General features: G+C 37.1%; 1 protein-coding gene across 7 annotated transcripts in view; it reads left to right on the top strand.

Annotated features, from left to right (window-relative positions):
• LOC111864450 (MAGUK p55 subfamily member 6) overlaps window positions 1-13,761 on the top strand; it is a 77,449-nt gene extending 63,688 nt beyond the window's left edge. For 6 of the 7 annotated variants that reach the window (XM_033751431.1, XM_023851690.2, XM_023851691.2 and 3 more), the window contains 6 exons: window positions 848-1,006; window positions 1,719-1,929; window positions 4,176-4,378; window positions 5,122-5,253; window positions 7,928-8,002; window positions 10,911-13,761. In XM_033751431.1, coding sequence (XP_033607322.1) covers window positions 848-1,006; window positions 1,719-1,929; window positions 4,176-4,378; window positions 5,122-5,253; window positions 7,928-8,002; window positions 10,911-11,087 — 957 coding nt within the window. In that variant the 3' untranslated portion in view covers window positions 11,088-13,761. The remainder of the gene's footprint in view (window positions 1-847; window positions 1,007-1,718; window positions 1,930-4,175; window positions 4,379-5,121; window positions 5,254-7,927; window positions 8,003-10,910) is intronic. The other variant, XM_023851693.2, reaches the window with a different exon arrangement.
• The last annotated feature ends 11,895 nt before the right edge of the window (window positions 13,762-25,656 follow it).

Consider the following 25,656-nt stretch of genomic DNA (forward strand, 5'->3'; position numbering starts at 1 on the left):
CATTTTCTCTAGACAGTTGGCTTACAGTTGGCATTAAGGTTGTCACCCTTACGTGCTGGCCACCCTTTACCCCCCAGGAAGATTCCTGGTACTCATTTCTGTGAGAGGTGGAGTCGAACCCAGGCCATAGTGTGGCTGGAAGGATTAGGTAAATTGAGAAAATTTCACATAAATCATCGACCTTCCGGCTTGTAGCATAGTGCCTCAACCAACTGCTCTACTGTGTGCCCCTTGGGGTTGCCAGAACTAATGTCAAATTGTACACTGTGTTGTCTTTCTGAATATGAAAAACTGCCATCCAAGACATCCATATTTCACCTGTGGAATACCCTTGGTGGATACAAGTTTTTCTTGATTTGTAAGGATTGAACAAGGTGTTTTGATTCAGTAGTGGTACGAAATAAATCAACATATTGAAGCTTAAGTCTTGTAGTAGTATTGTTTGATTAATTTGAAATTATAATGTTGGGTTTAGAGCTTTTGTGTTTATTAAAAGAAGATTATAGAATTTCCAGGACAAATCAGGAATATTCTATTCAGAAACAATTTTAAACTTTATCTCATCATACACACTTCAATGCTGATTTGAAATTAGTTGCTTAAGTAGGCCATTAACTAGCAATGTGATTGCAGAACCCAGAGATCCAGCACCACTAATACCAAGTCTGCCATTTGGAACACTTTGGAGTTAGTTGCATTCAGTACTGATCCCAACAGTCTGTCTTTGTAAGCTTACCTTAATATCCTCCAATCACTGTTTAAATCTTCCAGATACCTTTTCTATATGCATTCCTTTTTGTCCCAATGTAGCCACATGGTCTTTAACATAACAAAATAATTGTTACAGATTGTTAATCAGAAGGATCCAAACTGGTGGCAAGCAAAGAAGGTTGGTTCAAATGGTCCAGCTGGCCTGATTCCATCCCAAGAACTGGAAGAGAGGCGTAAAGCATTTGTGAAACCTGAGGCAGACTATGTCCACAAGATCAGCATATGTGGAGCAAGAGTATGTTACAATTTGTCTCATTATTAATCAAGACACGATCTGGCCTTTGACACAGGAATTGGGAAGATTTATAATGAAAGAAAAAGAGTAACAAAATTTCGTTGCAACAGGAGATAAATATTGTACAGCATTTTAATTTAAATTGGTGTACTCAAAACGATTGAACTTAATCTGATCAAATGAAACATGTGCTTAGTTTTGTCTGTCATATTACCCCTTCACACATCAGAAGCAAAAGATTAGAGTTATTGCCATAGTTTTCAGTCTCTCTTAGAGTGTGAAATTCCAAGAGAAACTGGAGGTATTTGAACAGAAAATAAACAGATATTAATTTATGAGTTCTGAGTATTGCATAATTGCAAAATTTTTGTGTTACTGATAAACACAATTGTGTTAGTGCATGTTAAATCACATGACTACCTGATTTATGTCAGTTTTGAGTTTCACTTTGTTGCATGGTTAGAATGGACCAGTATGACTCAAAATCAGATTTGCCAAACAAGTTTCCAATACCAGATGTCATTATAATCAGCTTAGTAGTGTTAATGATAAAACATGTAGATAGATGCATATATTGCATTCCACTGTTCATTAATTTTACTCACTTCATGCACTACAGAACACACAGATTATTTTTAAAAAATACAAAGCTTTTGGATACTCAGAAACTTGGTAGAATAGTTTAGATATTACAATCTTTTTCTCTCTTCAGATATCAAAAAAGAAGAGGAAAACCATGTATCAATCAAAATCGAATAGTGAGTTTGACAAAGCAGAACTGCTGTTGTATGAAGAAGTGACCCGCATGCCTCCTTTCAAGAGAAGGACGCTGGCTCTCATTGGATCACAGGGTGTTGGACGTAGAACTTTAAAGAACAGACTGATTAACAGTGATCCTGACAAATTTGGTGGGATTGTACCCTGTAAGTTGTAAACTATGAAAAAAGACTAGCATTAGGAAATGCTGCATTGTAGAATTTAACCTGTATTGTCTGTGCATCACATAGCTGTGCTGGTGCATGTGGTGGTTCAGCAGGCTTAGCATCACACTGCAGTATATACTGCATTGCTGCCAGCTCTGTCGTGCAGAAGATTTAATTCCATTCAATAAGGTCAATGTTTTGCCCAGAGTTTGTTATCTTATATCAAAGCTCATGCTATTCTTCTCTGGTCTTTCATAAATGCTTGTCTTGTATCTGTGTTCTGTCATTACCTGTTGCTGTGATATCCCTGGTATGGTGTCCATAATGCTAACTTTTCTGAAATCTTCAGAGAGACTGTATTACAGCATTCTGTTGCAATTGTTCAACTTAACGTCCGTTATTTATTATCCGTCAGTATTGCAACACTCTTCCATTCACCACTCAATTTTAGTTTACACCTTGACAGTACATTTTTGGAGCCGAAACATGTAGTGTCAAGGTGTATAACGTTAAACTAAAATTGAGTAGTGAATGGAAGAGTGTTGCAATATTGATGGACGATAAATAATGGATGTTAAATCTTCAGAGACTTCAAGGTCTCCTTCAATAAACAGCAGTGGTACATAAATACTGTGTATATGACTGGGAGACAGCTCTGAATCTAAAACATCTTCCCTCTTTGAAACATATCTGCACATAAAATTTGATTTTTTTTTTATTAATTTCATGCACTTAAAATCAAGCATGTATTCATGGAAATGTGTTATACATTTTCTGTCTTTGCTGTTTGCAACTTCATCACTTGGCTGTAATATCTGTTTGTGGGATATTACAGATGGCCATTCACAACTGCTGTGGTTAACTGGATAAATATATTGTAGTGTTTGACTCCTAAGCTTGAAACATATTTCTGTCTCCCTTCCTTAAGCAGTTGCAATGCTGATGGCATAATATGGCGTGAATGTTAGCATTTGCTGCGCCTAAGGAACATCACCCCGCTAAAATCCTAGAGTGTCAACAGTCTATCAATATATAAGATTTGAGGTTTTCACGACGGTGACTATGAAGAAAGCAGTCTTCTGGAATGTGGCACTGTGTAGATGTGATGTTAACCGACGTAACGGAGGAACATATTGCCTCCATCTTCAGGGTAGAAGTAAAAATAAAAAATCGGCAAGCGAAGAGACCGTGAGAACTGGTACAAGCAGTCTGCTTGTCTGAAGAGGGAGGTGATACGTTCCTCCGAAACGTCGGTTAACACCACATCTACACGGTGCCACATCCCAGAAGACTGCTTTCTTCATCTATCAATATATTTTTCACACTGAAATTGAATACTGGTCTTCATTATTTATCTTCAAAAATGGGGGAAAAGCCTAGTCTTGCATTTGGATATGGTACTTAACTTTGGTAGAGAATTCAAGTAGGGATTTGATTTTCATTCACTAAATTAGTAAAACACTAAAATGAGTGATACTAATTTAATTTGTATGGGGGTTTGGCTGAACCACAAGAAAATAACAAAATAAGAGAATCTTTTAGATCAAGAGACCTTAAATCAGGATTCCACTGTAACTGTAACGTTGTGGGAAATGGCTGCTCTGCAGGGTTAAGTCAAAATGGTCAAAATGAGATAAGTGCATCACATAATTTACATTTAAAAAGATCAAGTGAAAACTGAGTTACATGTTTAAAGCACAGTATTTTCCATTAGTGACATAATGAAATATTGAGTGAAGTCGGTTACTGCATAGACAAGCGGCCTCCGTAGTCTAGAGGTAACGTTCCCACCTCATGACTTGTAGTACGCGGGTTCAAATACCCGGCGGAGGTCGTCAAATTTTTAAGGGCGAAAAAATTCAGGGAACAAGTCCTCCGGGAGGGACTTTAAGCCGTGGATCCCGTGTCGTAGCTTTACGGCACGTAAAAGAACCTCATATCTCCAAAGGAGGTCACTGAGCCAAATTAACGGACGTTTCCCGCCCAGCAGCAGTCTCTAATACCTCCGGTAGATGGGGGAAGCATTATACACACCTCTCAGCTAGTAGAGCCGGTCTCGCTGGCTGGGTGGGACTGATGGTAAGCACCAGTACTGGTAGGATATAGAGACTGGTAGAAATCATAGAGGGAAGCACAATGGACCAATACAGGTCTAAGTGCATGGGGAAACCCACCCTCTCCAGTAACTAACGAACTACTGCATAAACATCTAAGTTATTTTTATTTTTTTTTTAAATATCCTATAGATACTTCTCGACCTCCACGGGTACTTGAAGAAAATGGTCGTGGATATTGGTTCATTGATCGTGAAACAATGGAGATGGAGATTCGGGAACATAAATTTCTAGAATATGGAGAGCATAATGGACACTTGTATGGCTCAACCCTAGACTCAGTTCGTGATGTCATTCGTCAAGGAAAAATGTGTGTCCTGGATTGTAGCCCTGCTGTGAGTATACCATCATTGAATTACATACACTAGGGCTGCTGTTAGTATAGTGACATTACTGCTTGTGTCATACTCAGTGAATATGGGATTTAGTATGGCTGCCGATGTGATGAAGCACATTTCCTGACAGGTTTGGTCAAAAAATTCCTTCCCCTGTATGAAACCTGTGGGTTCGTTATTCAGGTTTTTTGGTTCTGGTGTTACGTAAGTTAGCACAAAGTTTGCAGATGTACTTGGTAGCATGTATGCATGTGAACAGGTTCCTTCATATATGAAAGGAAACGAAATTCCATTCGAGAATCACCAGTATGTGCTTACGTGGTGTGATGGGAAGTGGAATTTCAGGACTGGAACTGAATGTTAATTCTCATATGGAGCAAGGGCAAGCTCAGGTTCCATGTTGATAAGGTAAATTAAGGCTGTTTTTATTATAATGTTCAGTAGAGATATTTGAATGCTTGGGCCCACATAGTGTACTGTATCATTCAGTGTGATCCACCTGTTCGAAAAGTTGATCAGCTCTAACTTAATCCTATACTGGACCTACTCAGGTTTTTCATTGAATATCTCTTTATGGTCAGGCCAAGCGCACAGTGTTGCTGTCCATGATGGACCATTTTCAAAATCATCACATGGAACACTCATCAAACTTCCCAATCATTAAAGCAAAAAGAAACATGGATTAGTGTATTTTTTGTATAGATGTTTCAGCTAATGGAATTTACTGTAATATTTCTTCTAAGGCCTTGAAGATACTTCACAACTCTTCTGAGTTCATGCCATATGTAATATTCATAGCTGCTCCTGGGATGGAACAGTTGAAGCATCTGTATGGTATTAGCCATTCCATTGGATCATCTAACAGGAATCTCACTGTAAGTGCCTAATTGGATTATGGTGCAAGATGTTGTTTCTTTGTTCTGTGGTTTCAGAATTGGTGTGCCACATGATAACAAAACTTGTGGTTTGTGTTTGTTAAGTTAAGCTTTTAAGCTGTCCTGTATGAAATGTGGAATGCTACCATCTTCCTGTCTGTCAAGAGCATATTCTTGATTCTCATCATCTTAAATCTGGTAGGATCTGTCCAGCAAACTTTACTGATGGCCTTTTTTTTTTTGTACATTCCTCACTTGAATATACAGTATAACTGAAAGTTGCAGACAAAGTTTGGACACAAGTTCTACATTAACATGTGGCCAGAAACATTTAATTTGTGTTACAGCTGAAAGAATGTTTTCATCACCTATTCATTTGTTCAGCATTAATGTGTGGGCAGGGATTGTTGGTGATTATTTGGTAACTTGCATGTTTTGCCATATTGGCTTGCATGTATCTACCACTGAGACTTCCTCTTGCATGATCTGTCAAAGCTACTGGAAGACATAACCACTGGCAGAGCAAGATGTGGTACATGCTTGATAGCGTTACTGCACATTTTAGCCATGCAGTGTGGGATGTTCTCAGTAACACTTATCATGACCAATGGATATGTAGAGGAGGACCTGCTGCATGGCCTTTATGCCTGCCAGATTTGAATCCTTTGGATTTTTACCTTTGGGGCACCCAAAATCCCTTGTGTATGGAGGTCCTGTTGACAATGAAGAGGCACTTTGACATCATGCTGTGTATGCCTGTCAAACTGTGTGCAGCTACCCCAGCATCTTTGAACATATACAGCGGTCCATGATGAGACGTGTCATTGAATCTCATGATGAACATTCTGAGTGCTTGTTATAAATATACTCTTTCAGCTATAACTCACAAATTAAATGTTTCAGGACACATGTTAATATGGACATTTTCTCTTGGCATGGTATGTGGAAACCGTACCCAACATTTGTCCGCAACTTTCAGTCAAATCCTGTATATTTTTAACAATTAACTTCAATGAAGACATCTTGCGTCTGATTGAAAGAAGGGTTTTGAGTCAAGTTTCTTAAAAAATATTTTTTACAAACCATGGAATATCTGTATTGTGTTATGCCACAGTAAGTGGGTATATTTATAAAAATTTTTGGCTTTGAACTCTCTTAAATGCATGAAGATCATAAGCATAAAATATCTAAAACAGCCCCCAAGAATTCTTTAATGATTAAGATGTTCTCTGGAAATTATTGATCACTAAGTTAGAATGCTTGGTCCAACTTGGGACCACATGTGCATAATTTCATGCAGGTACAGCAACTGTGCAATGTTTGGAAACTAAATATTTGTTATGTTGATCTGTGAACCTTTTATACTTAATGTAAACCATCATCCATTGATGTAAGTTACTTGCTTGTCTTTGTCTTGCAGTAGTCAGACTGTTGCCTGTATGTCTTGAAGTGACACATTCACTGCTGTGACTACATTGCCCACACTACAATCACAGGGGCTAATCCTTTTACATGTGTAGTTAATCAGTTTAAACCAAACATTTTACATGTAAATAATTTATCAGTATTTCAGTACAGCATGCCCCAGCTCCCACTGGAAAGTTAATTTTATATATCGTTTTTATATTTGTTATATTTGTTCTTCCACTGTTTCATTAAAAATATTTCCAGTAATTGAGTCTTAGAGAAAACTGTTGAAAATAAATTATTTCATTTACTCTGCTCACGGGCCATATCCTGAGCCAGAGGTATCTAGTTTGCACCATCACACATTATTTCTCTGAGATTTATTTTAATGTAAAAAGAAAACTCCACATCTGTGCCCAGCTCTCCAAGTGATCTCTTCCCTTCAGGCATTCCCACTAAAATCTTGGGTATATTTGTCATCCATGTGAAATGGCCTTGATTTAATCATTGTCATAGTGTTTGGTATAAAATACAGATTATAACCCCCCCCCCCTTAATCCATGTAAGGGTAAGAGAACAATTTTCATACCAATATTTTCTTCTGCATTTAATATCTTTCACCCATCATTCCAATAAAAGTGAAAAAGTGAATTCCCTCTGTCAGTAAAAAGAAAATCAGTGAGCACCTGTGGATGCTATTTTATGACATCATTGTGGTCTTTGGGGTTGTGATGCTTGTGTAGTCTTATATGTAACTGCCAATAGTTAGGAGGAACATGCTGCCACCATCCTCAGGGTTGAACTATATGTGATTAGTTCAGTTGTGTAGGCAGGTTGCACAGAAAGTGGTCACTCAGACCAATGGAAAAGTTTAAGACTTCACAGTCCAGAAAACCACAGTCTGACATCTCAACTTATAACATGGACATCAGTGGTGGCCATCTATTTTTTAATGTAGTTCACTGCACTGAATGTGTTGACTGATGTTGCACCTCTGCTTCAGTGATTCAGCCATAATTTTTTTTCCACCTCTTCAGCAGACAGCCTGTCAAAAGTGTACAGTATTTGATCCAGTTATGGGTAGCGTTTCATCAGCGCTAAAAGCAAACTGCATCAAGATGTGGAAAATATGTTTGGTTTTACGAAAATATGATATTCAACGAAGTTTTTGTTTCTTTTTGAGGTGGGTTTCTTTTTGTATGTTTTTTCTGGATAAGATAATACGTAGGTTAGTGTTAATTGTTGTATATTTATGTTGCATGTATAGTTTGATCGAGCCAGTTCTATAAGATACAGTTCACGACGGGCACGAACACTGGAATCTCTTGCTTCATTGTATGAAGTAAGTACTGCTTCACTCTTCATTGTTATATGTCTCTGTTTGCTTTATTGTCACCTAGTATTTGTGGTGTTAGCAAAGAATAGATGTGAACAGAGAATTGCAGAGTTTTGGTCTCCAAAGTAGCAAGTATTAAGCAGACAAGAAGCAGAAAAGTGTAAATTTGTCTTCAGTTATTGTGGAATACTCATTTGTTTGTGTCTGCACTCTATTAAAATAGAAGTATTTAAATGGTTTCATTTTGTTTTTAGCTTTGTATATTCTAGTTTTTACATTTTTAGACAGCAGACAATAAGACAAAAGGTTCTGGACTGAATGGTAGCAAACATTACTTGACTTCAGTCTCGAAAATTATGAAAGATGAATGCAGTGACCCATCATATGTGTTACGTGCACAAATGGTCTCCTTGGAAGGTGTCTGATGAATGCCCATCCATCCCACATACCTCAATTTCAGGGAATTTGTTAATTTCTATATATCATCTGGTCTCATTCCTTCAGGTAGGTTATTATCTACAGTTTCGAGTAGAGCATGAGCTCTATCCTGCCATTCATGGTTGTCACCACACAGGTCATGGGGTTTTAACTGATTTTTCAAAAAGTCAGCTATCATGTTCGCTTTCTCTAATGGATGATGCTCAAGGCCTGGAGGACCATGAATAGCAGCTGGTGCCTTTGGTCTGTCCCTCTTGACTTTATTTGTTGTATTTAATCAAACATTGTCATTATGATCTGTATCTTGGCTTCCACTCACCTGTGTCATATTCCTGGCACAAGAATCCATACAAGCAGATGAGCCATAGCCTATTTTTAGCATCATGTCTGATCAGTCAGTCCACTGGGAGGGGACAGTGGAAGTGAGAGACCATAGTAGCATAAACAACTCATATCAAAGTAAGTAAGGGTGAGTGTTGCAAAAATAGTCTCTTATATCCTCCTCATAAATTGGGTAGGGCACAGGGGTGAAGCTTGGAAGTTAAATCTCAAGAAATTGAAGTCGGTAGAGGGTAAAGAGCAGTATTGTGTTGAAAATGTTGAAAAACGTAGATAATGAGGTGGATGTTAATATCACCTGGGAAAATGTTAGAAAAAATATAAAAATTTCTGCCTGAGAGACTCTAGGTCAGCCCTGTCCAACACGGCGCCCATGGGCACCATGGTGCATGAGATATATTTTTCTGGCGCCGATTTTTAATGTTAATTCAGATTGTAAGACGAGACATTTTTGAACGTCTGAGTACTGTTAAATATTTTCGCAAAATTTTATTATTATTATTATTATTATTAGTAGTAGTAGTAGTAGTAGTAGTAAAAGTAATAGAAGTACTAGTAGTAGTACTAGTGTGTGGTGGCGCCCACACCTCCGTAGGCATCAGTGAATTGTGCCCGAGTACATAGGAACGTTGGACAGCACTGGTCTAGGTTATTATTGTTATATTATCAATTTATATGAATTGAAGAAGCATAAGCCATGATATGATGAACGATCCTTAGAATTATTAGATCAAAGGAAACAAGCAAAATTGCGGTGGTTACGGGATCCAAGCAAATACATGGGGATAGACAGTACATGAGCTATTCGTAGACTTCAAGAAAGCCTATGATTCAGTTAGGAAGGAAATTTTGTACAATATTCTGAAAGAGTATGGGGTACCCATGAAACTAGTTAAGCTGATTAAAATGTGGGTTAACAAAACATACCGTAAAGTCCATATAGGTAAGCATTTGTCTGATAATTTTCCTATCCAGAATGGTCTAAAGCAAGGAGATGCTTAATTGCCACCGCTTTTCAACTTTGCTTTAGAATATGCCATTAGGAAGGTCCAGGAACACCGGGTGGGGCTGAAATTAAGGAGATGCTTAATTGCCACCGCTTTTCAACTTTGCTTTAGAATATGCCATTAGGAAGGTCCAGGAACACCAGGTGGGGCTGAAATTAAATGGGACACATCAGCTGCTGGTCTGTGCTGATGAAGTGAATCTACTGGGTGATAAGAAAGACACCATAAAGAGAAACACAAACTTTAATTGAAGCTAGTAAGGATTTTGGTCTAGAAGTAAACACAAAGAAAACTAAGCGTATGTTGCTGTGTTGTCACCGGAATGCAGGACAGAATTTGATTCAGGAGGAAAGTAAGAGGAGATTAATTTGGATAATGGTTTCTACCATTCAGTACAAAACCGTTTGTCTTCATGTATGCTGTCTAGAAACATAAAAATTACAATGCACAAAACTATAATTTTGCCTGTGTGTTTGTATAGATGTGAAACTTAGTCTCTGACATTAAGGAAGCAACATAGACTGAGGGTGTTTGAGAATGGTGCTGAGGAAAATATTTGGACCGAAGCAAGCTGAAGCAATGGGAGGTTGGAAAAACTGCGTAATGAGGAGCTTCATAACTTGTACATTTTGCCAAGTATAATTAGAATGATAAAGTCAAATAGAGTGAGATGGGTAGGCCATGTAGAACGAATCGGAGGAGAAGTATGGATAAAGGATGCTGGTGGGAAATCCAGGAGGAAAGAGACCACTAGGAAGACTAAGATGTAGGTGGGTGTATAATATTAAAATGGATCTTAGAGATATAGGATGGGGTGGTATGGAAAGGATTGATCAGGCTCATGATAGAGACCAGAGGAGGGCTCTTGTGAAAACATTAATGAACCTTCAAGTTCCATAAAATGCTGGGAAGTACTTTAATACCTGCATGATTGGCGGCTTCTCGAGAAGGGCCCAGCTCCATGAATTAGTTGCATGTAGGCAGTGATGAGAGTAAAAGTCATGTTATTATTACCAGAGACTTCAGGGCTAATAAAAGTAATTAAGTCATTCTACCTATTCCCTTTTGGTAAAATACTGCTTTGTAAGAAAAGAGAGGGCAGGCTAAGCTTATGTGTAACATGTTTTCAGGAGGAAGACCTTCGCCAGACTCTGGAAGAAAGTTCATGCTTACAACGAACTTACGAAAAGTACATTGATCTTGTAGTGGTAAACGAGGATTTTGACGTTACATTCCGCAAAGTGGCTGAAGCTTTAGAAGCTCTTAGCACTGAGCATCAGTGGGTTCCAGTCAACTGGGTCTACTAGTGATCTTCTGGATCAGAATTATAAAAATTTATGGAATTTTGGTATATGGGACAATTTAAAAGCCTAAAATTTGCAGAGAGAGATTAGTATTTTTTTATAAGTTCATATTTTCCAAGATCAAATATATGTATACTGTGATTGTTTCATTTGTTTATCTGTAATAATGTTACTAAATTGACTTCAGTAAATATTGAAGTCAACCCTGTGGTGACCAAAACAAAGTTAAACGTGTTGGTATGAGAAAGTTTGTAAAATGTGATGTATTGATATGGAGGTAGAAAATGTGAAAAAACACTTGAATTCCAGCCATTTGTGACATGTAATTGGATTTCAGCCTTCGGCACACAACCTCGGTACAGAATCTGATGAAATGTAATAAGTGTTGCTTTTCCCAGTTGTAGGTAGCCCCTTTTGAGAAACATGCAGAAGTGTGGTTAGAAAATAGGCTACTAAGAAAGTTTAAACATCTCTGTACATTCTGCTGAATGAAAAGTATAATTAATAATGTAAAAGTTTTGTTATTGATGAGTCAAGTGCAACAAACTACACAGGAATCATCAGGCCATTTCATACAGGTTGAATTAATGTTTACAAAAGAGACCTCTGTGCCCAAGAAAGTATTTAAAAAAAATATTTTACATATATTGCCATTGCAGAACATTTACAGAGCACTTCGTTCCTTCCTTTCTCGGCCTTATTACTGCCTCTTCATACAGTGAGGTTCTGGATGGGGGGTTGTCATTTGCATATGTACACAGTACTGCATAATATTGTCTTGTGTTTATGGCTTCTTGACTAATAATAACAGGTTTTGGATTGGTTGATCAAATTTATTAATGCCTTCTATTACAGTCTATTGAAATCTCCACAATTACAATGACTCTCAACAAGTCTTCAGCCGAACCCTTCTTCCATGCTTGCTGAGGACTCACTTCATTCTCCTCATTCTATGACTTATGGGCCCATAGAAAACACCTCTCCCTCTATTATTGTATTTACAGCGTGTTGCATAGCAATGGAAATATTTGTTGTTGCGGAATGTGTTTAGCAACCCCGTTTCCTAGCAATGGGCATAGCTTGGACCACATAGAAAACACTTCTTGCCGTACCGTTTTGTTGTGTGCACGTATTTCAAGCGTTGCCAGGAATGGGTATACTCGTACGTGTCACAATATGATTGAAGATTTCTGTCCGTGCTCAGAAAGTGTTTCCAAAAGAACTTGCCATATATTACAGTAGCCGTTGACAGTGTGTCCAATGTTGAGGCCCATTTCCAGTGATGTAACAAGTTCTGTGATACATGTTGTAATCCATTTTCTATGATTTCTGGAATAACATTCAGATTTGAATCTGCAAAACCTTTAAAATGCGTAGTTAATTTCGTAGACTTTCTTTGATTCAATTATCTCCACAAATAAAAATTTTATGCTCTCATATCTAGGGAACATGATGACTTTTAGTCCTGTATTTATTATTCATTCATCAAAAGCGGTTCATGGGACCTACATTGAATTTTGTGTGCCGTGTGCTAATTTATTCTCTCAATCTTGGCAAGAAGCGTGAATTGTTCAGGACTGCATCTCACTGTGGTTAGACACAAACACAAAGAATGCTCACAGCAGATGACTGGTCACAAGAAGTGATCAATGGATATGAACTGTGATTTTATCACAGCAGTAGTCTTGCAACAGAATAGGTTTATTTTAATGTATGGCATACTGCAAGGTGACTGTTGACTGGTTGAGTGACTGCTCAAACAAAGTGCCATAACTATAGGATGAGCTGCTCTGTAGTGAACTGTATGGAACAGAAAACCAGCTTCTGTGTATCACCCAGGTATTATTATGGCAGGTCTTACAAAGACATCTATCACTGACTCACTGACAAGAAAGGTGTAAAATGAATAAACAAAGAAATTGTTAAAATAATCTAAACTGTTTTTAACCTATCAGAATGTTCTTGTATCAGCTACTGTGATTCTACACAACTGATGAATATGAGTGACAGAGAGGTTATTGGACATTGTGGCAAGAGATAAATTTTTGAGTGTTTGCTTTTGGTCTTATATTCATCTGAAAGGAACTGAGTCTCTGTATTCAGATATAATTTCTTTTATGCTTCTTGACAGAATGGGTCTTAATATTTAACTTGGTATATCTATAATGCGCACTCATGGTTTATTGTACTAAGATTACCACAACAAGGAAGTGGCTTTAAAATGTATTATTATTTTGTTCTAATACAAACTATCATTGGTTTTAATGACTGACAGCTTAGGTAACGGGCATTGTAATAAATGTCTTTCATATTTGAGGATTCTGAAGGAGTCTGTATACCAGACGCAAGATGTTTGCACATCGTGTAGTTTAATCATATTCTAGTGAAATTGCTGGTCTTATTTTCACGTGATTCTCTCTGTTCTGTATTTTCAATATCCTACAGAATGTAAATATACATTTTAATGCATGAACTAACTCTTCAGGCTTAAAAGTGTATGTTTAAGCAACAGATTTTAATAGAAGGTCTGAATTTATCAGCACTTAAAACAGTGGGTAATTTCAGAACGTCTTCTCAAAAAGTAAGGGCCTGGATAGCATGGTTGGTATAGCGACTGGCTACGGGCTGGACGACCGAGGAGTCAGAGTTTGAGTCCCAATAGAGTTAAGAATTTTCACTTCTCCATCTCATCTAGACTACTTCTGGGGTCCACTCAGTCTCCTATTTAATGGGTACTGGGGGCTCTTTCCCAAGGGGTAAAGCGCCTGGGGCGTGAAGCTGACGACACCAGCTAGTGCCGAGGTTAAGAAAACTTGGGTCTGTACATCAACTCCACCATATGCCTTCATGGCATAATGCTTAATTAGTTAAACACAGACAACTTTCTCAAAAAGTATAATTTATGAAACATGAATGTACAATGTGTCCATAAAGTTACAGTGCAATTTTTGAGGTGAGTGGTGTGATAATTAATTATGATAGAAACATGAGGGGAACAACAAAAATTGTTAGACTGATAGTTTACGTATGTTGTTAATGTTTATTCAATGTGAGAGTCATGCATTGCTCTCTCTTGTCTTATTAGTAATCTGATTTTTTCCTTATCCAAGTGAGAGCATCTAATGTTCCAGAGTCAGCAGTATTTCTGATGTTAGCATCAAATTGTTCATGCCATCTATTTTTACAGTTCCACACTACATTACATGGCCCCATAGATGAAAATTAATAATGAGGTGACTGCAGTTTTGAATTTCCCTCTTTCCATGGAAGTTCTCATTTAGACCTTCATGAATAATCTGTGCATAGGAATGGGGAGTAGTTCATCAAGTTGGTGAATTGCTGTGTTATCTTCATTTTGTGATGATAAATTCTACATGTTCAGTCTCTGTTCCTTATTCTAATACATATACCCGTAGGACTGTGGAAAACGAATGATGTTTTGAGTGATAATTGATGACATGGACCATCTGAAAGAAAGTATCAGAGATACAGGTGAGACTCCAGTGTCTCAACTCAGATAATTTTTCAGTTTTATCTTTAATTTCTGTATTTATTCATGTTTTAACACCAGTTAACAACCACATCATATCTTTGCAGACAGTTGTTTTAAGCAGTGGACATTATTTGTTCTGTATAGAAACTGCAGTTCTTCAATTGTGTATGTACTTGTAACATTACGGAATTATGAGTTGACACTTATTCACTGCTTACAGCATGAGTAGATACCTTGTATTGTGAATAGGTAACATGCTCTTGGACAAGTGACTGTTATATGGGAACAGTAATTATTTCATTATGAATTTTCTTTAATTCATATTTCAAAACATTTAATATAATTCATTGAATGAATAATATGGAAGTGAAAATCATATGTACTAATTTTAGTCTGTGCATTATTAATCCTTCAGAATCCTGAAATTCACTGTATTAAGAGTAAGCATATTTTAGAATGATAGACTTGAAAGGATTCTGACAATGGTGTATACTGTACTTCTTTTGGCTTGTTTTGGACTTCATCGTCTGGTATGTAAAAGACAAAAAAAAACACCACATTTCAGAGACTGGATCTGGGCCAACAGTGGGTTTATCCTTCCCTACCCACCTGAAGACGGAGACAGATCCAGTCTCCGAAACGTCGTGGGTTTTTTGTCTTTTACATACCAGACGATGGATGGAGTCCAAAAGAAGTATATTTTAGAATGCTTTTTAAATTCTTGCTAGCTTATTGAACCAGATTCCAAAACAATTACAACTGTAGAATAATGTGTTGCATCTTATAGATCCAGTAGATACTCATTTTTGTTGCCAGTCTTATATTTGAATCCCAGCATGTGGGTAAAGGTTAGAAGTGTGTTTGTTTACCCTGACCTTGAACTATTAAAAATAAAAGTAGATCTTTGGCCTCTGTGAGGTTTCTGCACATACTTTACTTTCATTTGAAAGATTAATTTAAGGTGTACTTTCTTTATGTTTAATAATGCCTGTGAGATTCTGATTTCTGTGAGTGTAAGTTTCAACTCTTAGAGTACTCACAAACATTTATGTATGCATCAAAGGCGTGTTTTTGGTTGTCTCTTAAATTTTTAAAATTAAAATTGTTTGGGAATTATTCGGTACTTCCCACCATTGCTAATGTTGTTTCTTGCCTTATATTTGTACCAGTGTCCTGGCACTGTAAAGAGAATTTACACTTGTGGTTGTAGGTGACTGCATTTTGCTAGCCCTAGGGATAAAGTTTTGTCCTGTGCTGTATGCATTTACCATGTTATTTCAGTACTTCTTACTGTCCAACAGAGCAGTGAAGGCTACTCTGTAGTGTCCTTACAATTCAGACAATAATCACAATTACAGTCTGCCCTCAAAAATATTCACTGAATGCTCCACACTTCAAGATTCCTACTATTGTAATTATAATGAAATGTAAAGCATTATTAAATTTAATCATTAGCTCTTTCTTCTGTGCTGTCCTTGCTGCTTTCCAAATTGATTATGAGACATTCCATTACATTCTCCATGCATGCATCCATCCTTCTCGCAATAATTATTTTTGTTTTCATTTTTCCTTGTGGCTACAACAACCTTGCTGATCTACAAATGATTCCTTGAAATATTCCTGTATTATTATCTTAAAATATACCTCTTATTTTGATATTTATCTTTTAATTTTACTCAAGCTAACTTAACTTGGTTAAGATCAGACATGTATAGAAGTAATTTTTTTAGTGTGTGCTCATATGTGTTGAATAATAGGTTGATCTTACACTTTCTGTCTGAGTTTCTGGTGTTCATTGTTGCTGCACAGTACAGATTTCATCTTGCATATATCAGTAGGGAACCAGTTTAATCCTGGCTGATCTTTCATAGCCTGTTTGTTGGCACTTCTGTTTTTGTGATGAAAGAGGCACTAACTTTGCTGACAAGTGGTGGTCACTCAGTCTGTATAGTTTGCTTGCGAGCTAGAACCACAGTATTTTTTTTTGTGCGATGGAGTGGTTAGCATTCCTGCTTTGTGTTTGGGAGGTGCCAGCTCAACTGTCCTGATTGAATTTGTTGTGATTTTTTCTACTCTTTTCAGAGAACATGCTGCAATAGGACCTTAAATTAGCAATATTGTTTTCAGTACATTTTTTGTTGGCCTTTCTCATCTGGGAGTTGGGCATTTTAAATTTGGTAGTACTCTGGGCCGAATTTTAAGTCATATGTAACAGTATTATCACTGAAGATGCTATGATGCAGTTGTGCACCCCATGGCTGGTAATGGTTATTCATCCTTTCATTTGATGTATAATCTGAGCAACTGAGAACATGATTTAATAGGTCAAGAAGAAATAAATAAAATATATTACTGTGGCACATGAAGCAATTTGGAGAAAATATTATAATTCATTTGCTCATAATCTCCATTTGCACTGTCTGCTTTTTGTACTAGCTCTTCCTGTTGTAAAAATCATTCCTTTGATTCTTTGTGGATGGTAATTGGTTTGTTGCTTGCACTCATAATATCCAGTATCCTTTGTATCCCAAGAAAAGTTAAGTTACTGTCAGTATGTTTTTTATTAAGGAAGAAAAAATCTTCTCATTTTCTGTGACCTTTTACATTTTTATTAGATGCATATCCTGATACCTACAGTCTGTAATATAATGTGTGTACACTTCTGTTTTTCTCATACTAAATGTTTCCAATGAACCCCATATCTTGAATTGTATCCCTAGTCACATCTTTCTCCCAAGAAATATCTGCTTTCTCATTGATTGTGCAAAGTAACTTATTAACAGTTGTGCCAGTGGTAGGAAAATGTGTTTTCCTGGTTACATTGATGACTGGTGACTAATTTCGCACTCAGCATTCAGGAGTTGGCATTTGGAGTGCTGGCAGTCTCACTCAGAGGTCATTATCTTCTCCAGTTTGTCGAGTCTGCTGCTTGTCTTTTTTTCTGTGGAGTAAAGCAACTGGGGAGTGAAGTTGAGGTTAAGAATACGTGGAGTGATACTGTACTTCGTCATATGTTTTCATGGTTTGATAATTAAGCACAGGGACATCTTTTACTTTATTTTTATGGTTGACATGCAAGTGTTTAGGACAGACTGTATGGCAGTAGGAAGCAGTGAATTTTTCATGCTAAGTGGAGGCAGAGCTAGAATAAGGCCTCAGAAAGTAGTGATTTGCCATTTTGTGGAGACCAAAATATTTATGTGGCTACCATATAGCAAAAATTGATTTGAGTCCTGCATGGCACATTTATTTAGTTTATATTACAGTCCATGATTCAACAAATAATATTGTTTGTGAAATCTATGTGTGGTGGCTTTCTTCTGCAGGGGAGCATTTTTTATGTTCATAGTAATATTGCTTTGGCCTTACACAGTCTTGCTGTCTTATCCTTTTGGTTTATCCAAGACTTGTACATGTGAAACTGAAAGTCTTTAATTTTAGTGGGTCATAAGTGCTAATAGATTGTCTAGGTTAGTGCTTAAAAACATTTGGTATGGGGCTCACTCAATGCAAATAAAAATGTTTGAGGCCTCCCAACTTACAAAAATGGTTTAAAATATGATTTGGAAACAAATAAAATCCTAATGAACCTTTTTCTTCTAAACTGCATAATGTAATGAGGCCTTTTCTTACTAAATTATTGGTATTATAATTAGACCATTAGTAACTTAACTGTGTTTTGGAGAAAGCTTTATGTCCACTGGGGGGACTACAGTTTCCACTTTGGGAAATACCTTTATTAATTCTGCCACACAGCTATCATTTTTGTTCATTTTTCTTTGTTTTGAATGATGTGATGCCATGCAGTCCTAACCAACACTAATGATGTATAACACTAAGAAGGAAACAACAGAAAGGCAGATCTTTTTGGATTCCATCACAGCTTCTCCCCCCATCTCATCAGCCACATGATTTCCCCTGCCATGTGTCTTGTTTGGCCTTGCTACTCGGTGAAACAGTATTATTAATTTTCATTTCATACTTCCTGTTGTGTTATAACATAAATTTCTTTATTAAAACTGTCATGACAACTATATCAATGTCAGTACCTAGTTTGGCTCCGCTACGTGTTTCGGCTATTAAAAGCCATCATCAGGCAATTACATGGCTAACATATATACACCACTGAACTGCAGTACTAATAAAATTGGATACAATAATATTAATTGTATTAAAATACTTGGCATAAAAATACAATAAATTAGATTATATAAAACAAAAGTTATAGCATAAAACAAGAATAAAATTCTTTGATTGATGCTTTAGATCATCGAGTCAGTCATTGGTTTTTGTGATTTTGTTGTGTTCCCGCATACAAAATGGAGTATTCTATATTTTGTGTATATTATAATAAACTGTTATTGGAGGCTTGTGATTTAGATGTAGTAATATTATTGTTAATCATTTAGTCAGTGCCTCATCTTACAAAGTATTGTCCGTTCTGTAGGGAATGTAAACAATGACAATAGCCGAAACATGTAGCAGAGCCAAACTAGGCACTGACCTTGATATAGTTGTGTTAATGACAGTTTTAATAAAGAAATAGTAATAATGTAGTAGCAACTGAAATACAATATTTCTGCTATAAGACATAAGTAAGAATTGCACCTAATATTTTATTGTAGAAGTTGGCTAGTTGAATTTTCTTGTTGGGTTTGGTATCCAGTATTTCAGTGTATTATTAGTTTGTGTTTTTATATCAGTTGTAAGTAATAAATGGATTCTGGTAAATGAGTGACAGTTTCTCAAAACAGATGAAAGTTTGTTTCATGTCTTAGGGAAAATGAAACGTTTTCATTGTAAATTATATATTATCTCACAAATTTGTTGCATGTCAAGTGCAGCCATTTGTGATATGGCTTCGAGTAAGTTACTGGGCTGAACAATTATTCTGTATTAACAGTTAAAATTAAGATATATTTATGTCCATTCATGTTTAGTTTATGGTTGAACAATCACAGGCAGAGGAATAAACACAGAAGTGTGATAACATCAGTAGTTGAGTATTCAGTGTTATAGTATACTTTACATAAAGACAGTAAAGTATGAAACTTATGTATACTGTAATGAAGACAGAAGTATACATCAAGTATGTAATTTCATATAATGAAGAATATATATCAGATGTATATGATATATATGGATGACAGTTGTTACAAGTGATGAGTTTATTTAATGACAAGATGCACATATGGTTGGCAGGCTTGAATAATGCTTCATCATAAATATTTGCAGGGAATAATTTCATTGTTAGATGAAGGTGTGTGACAGTAATAGCTGCCGACTTTGTATTACACTAACCCGTCCATGTGTTCAGGGAAACCACGATCTGAATGTTGAATAAGTATGAGTTTCATTGTTATTGTACAATATATGTTGTTGCAGCACAAAGGGAGAGAATATATGTAGAAAATTAAACTTTTGTGAACTTGCTGTTACTTATTGATAATGATGGTATGCAGTTAATATCAGCTTGTCATGCACTGAAATGTATTGTCTTAAGTACTTCACAGAGTAAACAGAAAGTATGTGTAGGTAGTTTTAGCTTAGGTACTACTTTCATGCAGGGAATATCAATACTCGTCATCTGTAAGTTACATTCAGGATGCATGAAAACAGCTTGCCTAATAGATGTGTTCATGTTTTGAATCAGGCTACTTTTACATCATTAGTTTCACTCTGCTAGAATTCAATTTGAAAGTGTCACATAACTTATAATTTGTGGTTGCTAGAAAATGTTCTGCAAGCTGTTATGGACCTTGGATGCAGCAAATTCTGTGTAGCGTGTCACATTTTTATAACATATCAACCTTTTTAGTTATTATTTTCTTTTTCAAATTAATATACAGTGTTCTGTAGTGATAGTGTAATATTTGTTACATAATGATGTTTATGAAAACTGATATATGCACGATCTTATTTCATATTAAAATTTTTCATTAATGAGTATTTTACTTTATGGATGTAAGGACTTAAAACAGAATAATTATTGTAACGTGTTTACGTTACTGATCCCACTTCTGACACCAGTNTGACAGCATTTCGAATATTCCTATAACAGTGGTGGTGAAAAAGGAGTATTACATAATGTAATACATAAAATTACCAACATTACTAAAAGTGGGAGTGGTGTTGGTGGTGGTCATGATGAAGATGGTAATTCAGTTCTTACTTATTTACATTCAGACTTAACTGCTCAGAAGTCAGTTACAAAGTTAACACAAGTAAGAAGAAAGAAACAACAACAAAATACTTAAAAACACAATTCAAAACAAGACATTATCATTATTAATCACTCACTCTCTCACTCATGGAGCTGAGCCCTTCTTGAGAAGTCATCAATTGTGCAGCTACTCCAGAACTTCCCCCAGAATTTTATGGAACCTCAAGGTTCATTACCATGTTCACAAGAGCCCTCCACTGGTCCACATCCTGAGGCAGATCAATCCAATCCTATCTCTCTAAGATCCATTTTAATTTTGCCCATCCACCAATGCCTTTATCTTCCCAGTGGTCTCTTTCCATCTGGCTTTCCCACCAATATCCTATATTCATTCCTCTTCTCCCCTATTTGTACTACATGCCCTACCCATCTCATCCTATTTTACTTGATCATTCTAATTATACAGTGCATACAATCAAGTGCGCGCCGCGGCTGCAATTTGCCGTGAGTCATACCACCGCAGAACGNAGACAAACGGCTCAAAGATGGCGGTAAGGTTGTCAGCCTTACGCACCCGCTGTGCTTTACTCCCCAGGAAAATTATGTAATTAATTCTTTGTACTTATTTCTGTTAGAGGCTGAGTTGACCAGAGGGCCATAATGCGGCTGGAAGGATTAGGTCAATTGAAAAAAATCAACGATCTCATCGGGACTTGAACCCACGACCTTCCGGCTTGTAGCATAGCCCCTCAACTAACTACGCTACCTTGTGCCTTCTTTAGAGGATAATATTGAATGAAATTGTGTATGAAGTTTATTATTATTATTATTATTATTGTTGTTGTTGTTGTTGTAACATGTTTAGGCTACTGATGATGTCATCCAGATTGTTAATCGGTTTTATTAACAACCTACAAGTCGTAACCACATACAATTATAACACTACTATGGGTTTACACAATTTACAAACCCTACGCACTAATTTCTTCACACTATCTTCAGTAGTCTTCACTTATTCACAGTACAACATGGGAGCTATACAAGTCTCACTGTATTACACACACCCAATACCTTCTCAGTTATCACCACTATCACTAAGTATCGCACATAAAATCTTCTAATCACGTGTTATTCTTCCCGCAACTGACTGACTTCTGCTCTACCGTATACTCCGAATACGAACTGGCTCCTTAGTTATTCCAGTCTCTGTTATAAGCCCTCATTTGGATAGCGGAAAATGCACCTCGCTTCATTGTCGCGTAATCGCCGTGTTTACAGAGGTGTTGCTGGACAGTGCTGCCAAGAGATGTTTACTGCAGTGCTGCGTAGCAACAAGTGTGCTTTGGCACGGCATGGACAAACACCGCTTTCCTTACTGTTGTGTAACCTTGTTACATATCCCATTGCCCAACAACGGTTTGACATGTCACATTATTATTATTATTATTATTAACAATTCAGTTCAGTTCTTTATTTATTTACATACTGAGACCAACAGTCACTGTCCAATTAGAGTCAGCATGAATACAAAGAGCAATGGCATTAAGTCAACACCACAAAGAGAAAAATTGATCAGTTAAGGTTATTTACATTTAAAAATGAGTTACTAAAAATATCTGTTTGTTTGCGAACTGCATTTGCCACTAAAGAAGTGAACATGGTGAAGTCACAAACGTTCCGAGTAGGACACGCATGCTGTTTCAATTAGGGGGGTGGGGTGACATGTAGTGCCACTAAAGACGTTTATTAAGAACAAAGCCTGAAACTGATAGTGCCTGTTATGCATTGTCAGCAAATTTAATCTGTCCAATAAATTATGGTGATATTCTGTGTCTTAAAAAAATTGTTATGGCAAAGGGCTGCAAATTTTCTTTGTATGTGCTCATGTTTATTGGAGACAGTAATCATAACAGAGCTCCAAGCAACAGAAGCATATTTGAATTTAGATCTGACCAGAGCAAAATATAGCATCAGTAGACTGTCTAAGGTGGAAAAGGAAAGTGCTGTTGTGCGAATTAACCCCAGTAATTTCAGTGCATATGAAAATAGAATATTGACATGATGGTGAAAATGAAGTTTACAGTTTGTATGAACGCCCTGATAGTTAATACAGTCTGTTTGCAATATAAAGGAATATCTAAGTCTGTAGTGATAATTTAGAATATTCATACTCTAGGTAAATAATAATAATTATTATTATTATTATTCAGTTGTTATTTACATGCACACTTAACAGCACAGAGGCCAATTACAAAGTTAGCACAAGTATGTAGAAAGACGAAAATAACTATAAAACAAAATACAAAATAAGACAGCCTATTCATTCATTCATCAGTAATCTGTCAGACGACAGGTCCACAATCTCTTCCAGAACAGTTCCTCCACTTAATGCGATCTTCTGTTTTTGGAAAGAGACTATCCAGGAAAAGTGATAATGTGGTAGTTTTTCCATTTGCTTTCCACATCGCAGTACAGCAGCCGTTCAAACCACTCTGGTCACGCCTGTTGCTATACGAACTTGAACCATCTTGAGCATCATTTGTTCTGTGCTTCAAGTCGCTACTGATGACGCTGCTTCCGGCATCAGTTTTTGGTGTCTCTCTTCGTCTGATGCCTACCCTTTGACCTGTCCAGCAAGGGAGGCCCTGCCAGTAGCTACGCTGCCGCTGGTATAGCTCTCAGGGTCCTTAGCATACTCAAACCCCCTCACCACGATAAGACACCAACGAGTATAACGAGTATAGACAGTATAAAATATAGAGGGGGGGGACAGCCTATATAATCACAATAAATTAATGATAATTCCAAGAAAAAAAATAATAATTAAGTTCTTTATTATTTATGTGCTGAGCCAATAGCCACAAGGCCAATTACAGACACAGCACAGTGTAGATAGAAATACCTGTACTTACATACTGGACAAACACAACATATAGTCAAAAGACTATTTAAAGGTAAGCATTGGAGGAAAAACACATTAATGCATATAAGGAAACAGACAAAATAATAATAATTCAGTTAAATTCTAATTTGTGTTCGTGCAAATAATAATAGTAACAATTATACCATGTTATAAAAACGATTGAGGAGAACATTCCTTGCTCCGAATATGACAGCATCTCTGCAAACAACATTAGCAGCTGTGCACATCTAGCAGAGGGACAGTTTTACATGAGGAGACACTGAACAATGCAGAGTCACTGATACTGACCAGGCACTCAGAGACCAAGAGTTTTAAAAAAATAATATAATGAATAATAATAGTAATAATCAAATTTGTGAAACTCTCCCATATAAAATGTCAGCAGAATCTGTGGGTTTAAGGGATAAGTGGGACACTCCATTGAAGTCCTTATATAAATTGTGATTTGGAGCCAGGAAAGCGTAGTCGGTATAGCAAGTGGCTACGGGCTGGACAACCAAGGGATCCGAATTCAAGTCTCGGTCGGGTCAAGAACTTCCTCTTCTCCACATCACCCAGACCGGCTCTGGGGTCCACCCAAACTCCTATCCAATGGTTGCCATGGGCACTTTCCACAGGGGTAAAGTGGCCAGTGCATGAGGCTGACCACTCATCTTCAGCTATTACTGAGGTCAGGAAAATGTGGATCTATACATCCACTCCCCCATACGTCTTTATGGCCTACTGCTTAATTAGTTAAGCACAGGGACAACTTTACCTTTTTCACCTTTATGTAAATTATGATTTATTGTGGGTCAGTATTACTGAAGGCTGGATTTGGTAGGCACGTTTTTGGGATGGTCTCTCTAATTTGAACAATAGCTATGAAGCAGTTTTAATCTCATCATGTGTTTGTAGGCTCAAGTTTAAGGACTCTGGACATTGGGCTATCAAACCAGGTATGAGGCAATGGATGTGTTTAACCACTGAAGACTCTGTTCAGATTGTTAATTTGTTTATTTAACAACTACAAGTATCGGCTACAATTCATTATAACAATGTTATGGGTTTCCACACTTTACAAACCCTACAACCAAATCTCTTCACACTATCACGATTCACTCGTTACAACTGAAATCGGTGACTACTACAATTCAGTTCAACTTGTAACTCTCTGCTGGCTAGAGTCCAACTCAACTCGTAGGCAGCTGCCTTGAGAACTGTCTTTGGCGGCTGTGTAGTTCCCTTATAAACCCTCAGCCGGACAACGGGAAAACAGTTACATGATAGGCACCACTGTTGTCTGATGCTGTGTGTGCCGAAAGCCTAGCAACGCTGTTGGGAGTTGTTTATGGCTGCATGGCAACTGCGGCGTCCCGCGTTACGTCACCGCTGTTTACTTGCTTTGACTAGCAACTGCTGTTTACTCACGTTTCATAGTGACCAGTGTGCTGGGACTCAGCTCACTTCGGCTCTGCTCGGTACGTCACGGCTGGCGGGAGGGAGGGGCGCCATCCATAGCGCAACATGTCACAGTATATTTATAGTACTTTAGTAATGTCATATGTTGTTGAATTGAGATTATTGTGCCATGTACATTCTGCATTAATATTGTTGTGGTATGGTGACATGTAAATGATTGCGTACTTGCAAGAGTTTTGAGGTTCTGTGTGTAATATGTTGAAGTAACTGAAAGATTGTGACTTATGTATCCTTCACAGGTGAGGTTGAATACCAGTATATACCATGGAAACATTCTTCATTCAAGTTTACCAAAGTTCACCTGTCTCTACACATATGAAAATTAATTTTTCATACACATTATGTAAGTAAAAATGCTCCAGTTCCTTTCAGTAAGGGGTTTTTGATTTACGTGCATGAAACTTTTGTATTTATTTGAAGGAACTGCTGAGAAACCTTGCTGTGATATGAATCAGATAATATTGGTTAAATCAGTTCTGACGACTAGCCTTTATAAATGGAGCAAGTCCATGTACAGGATTGCAAAATTATT

Source organism: Cryptotermes secundus, unplaced genomic scaffold, assembly GCF_002891405.2.
Source record: "Cryptotermes secundus unplaced genomic scaffold, Csec_1.0 scaffold621, whole genome shotgun sequence".
Taxonomy (NCBI): Eukaryota; Metazoa; Arthropoda; class Insecta; order Blattodea; family Kalotermitidae; genus Cryptotermes; species Cryptotermes secundus.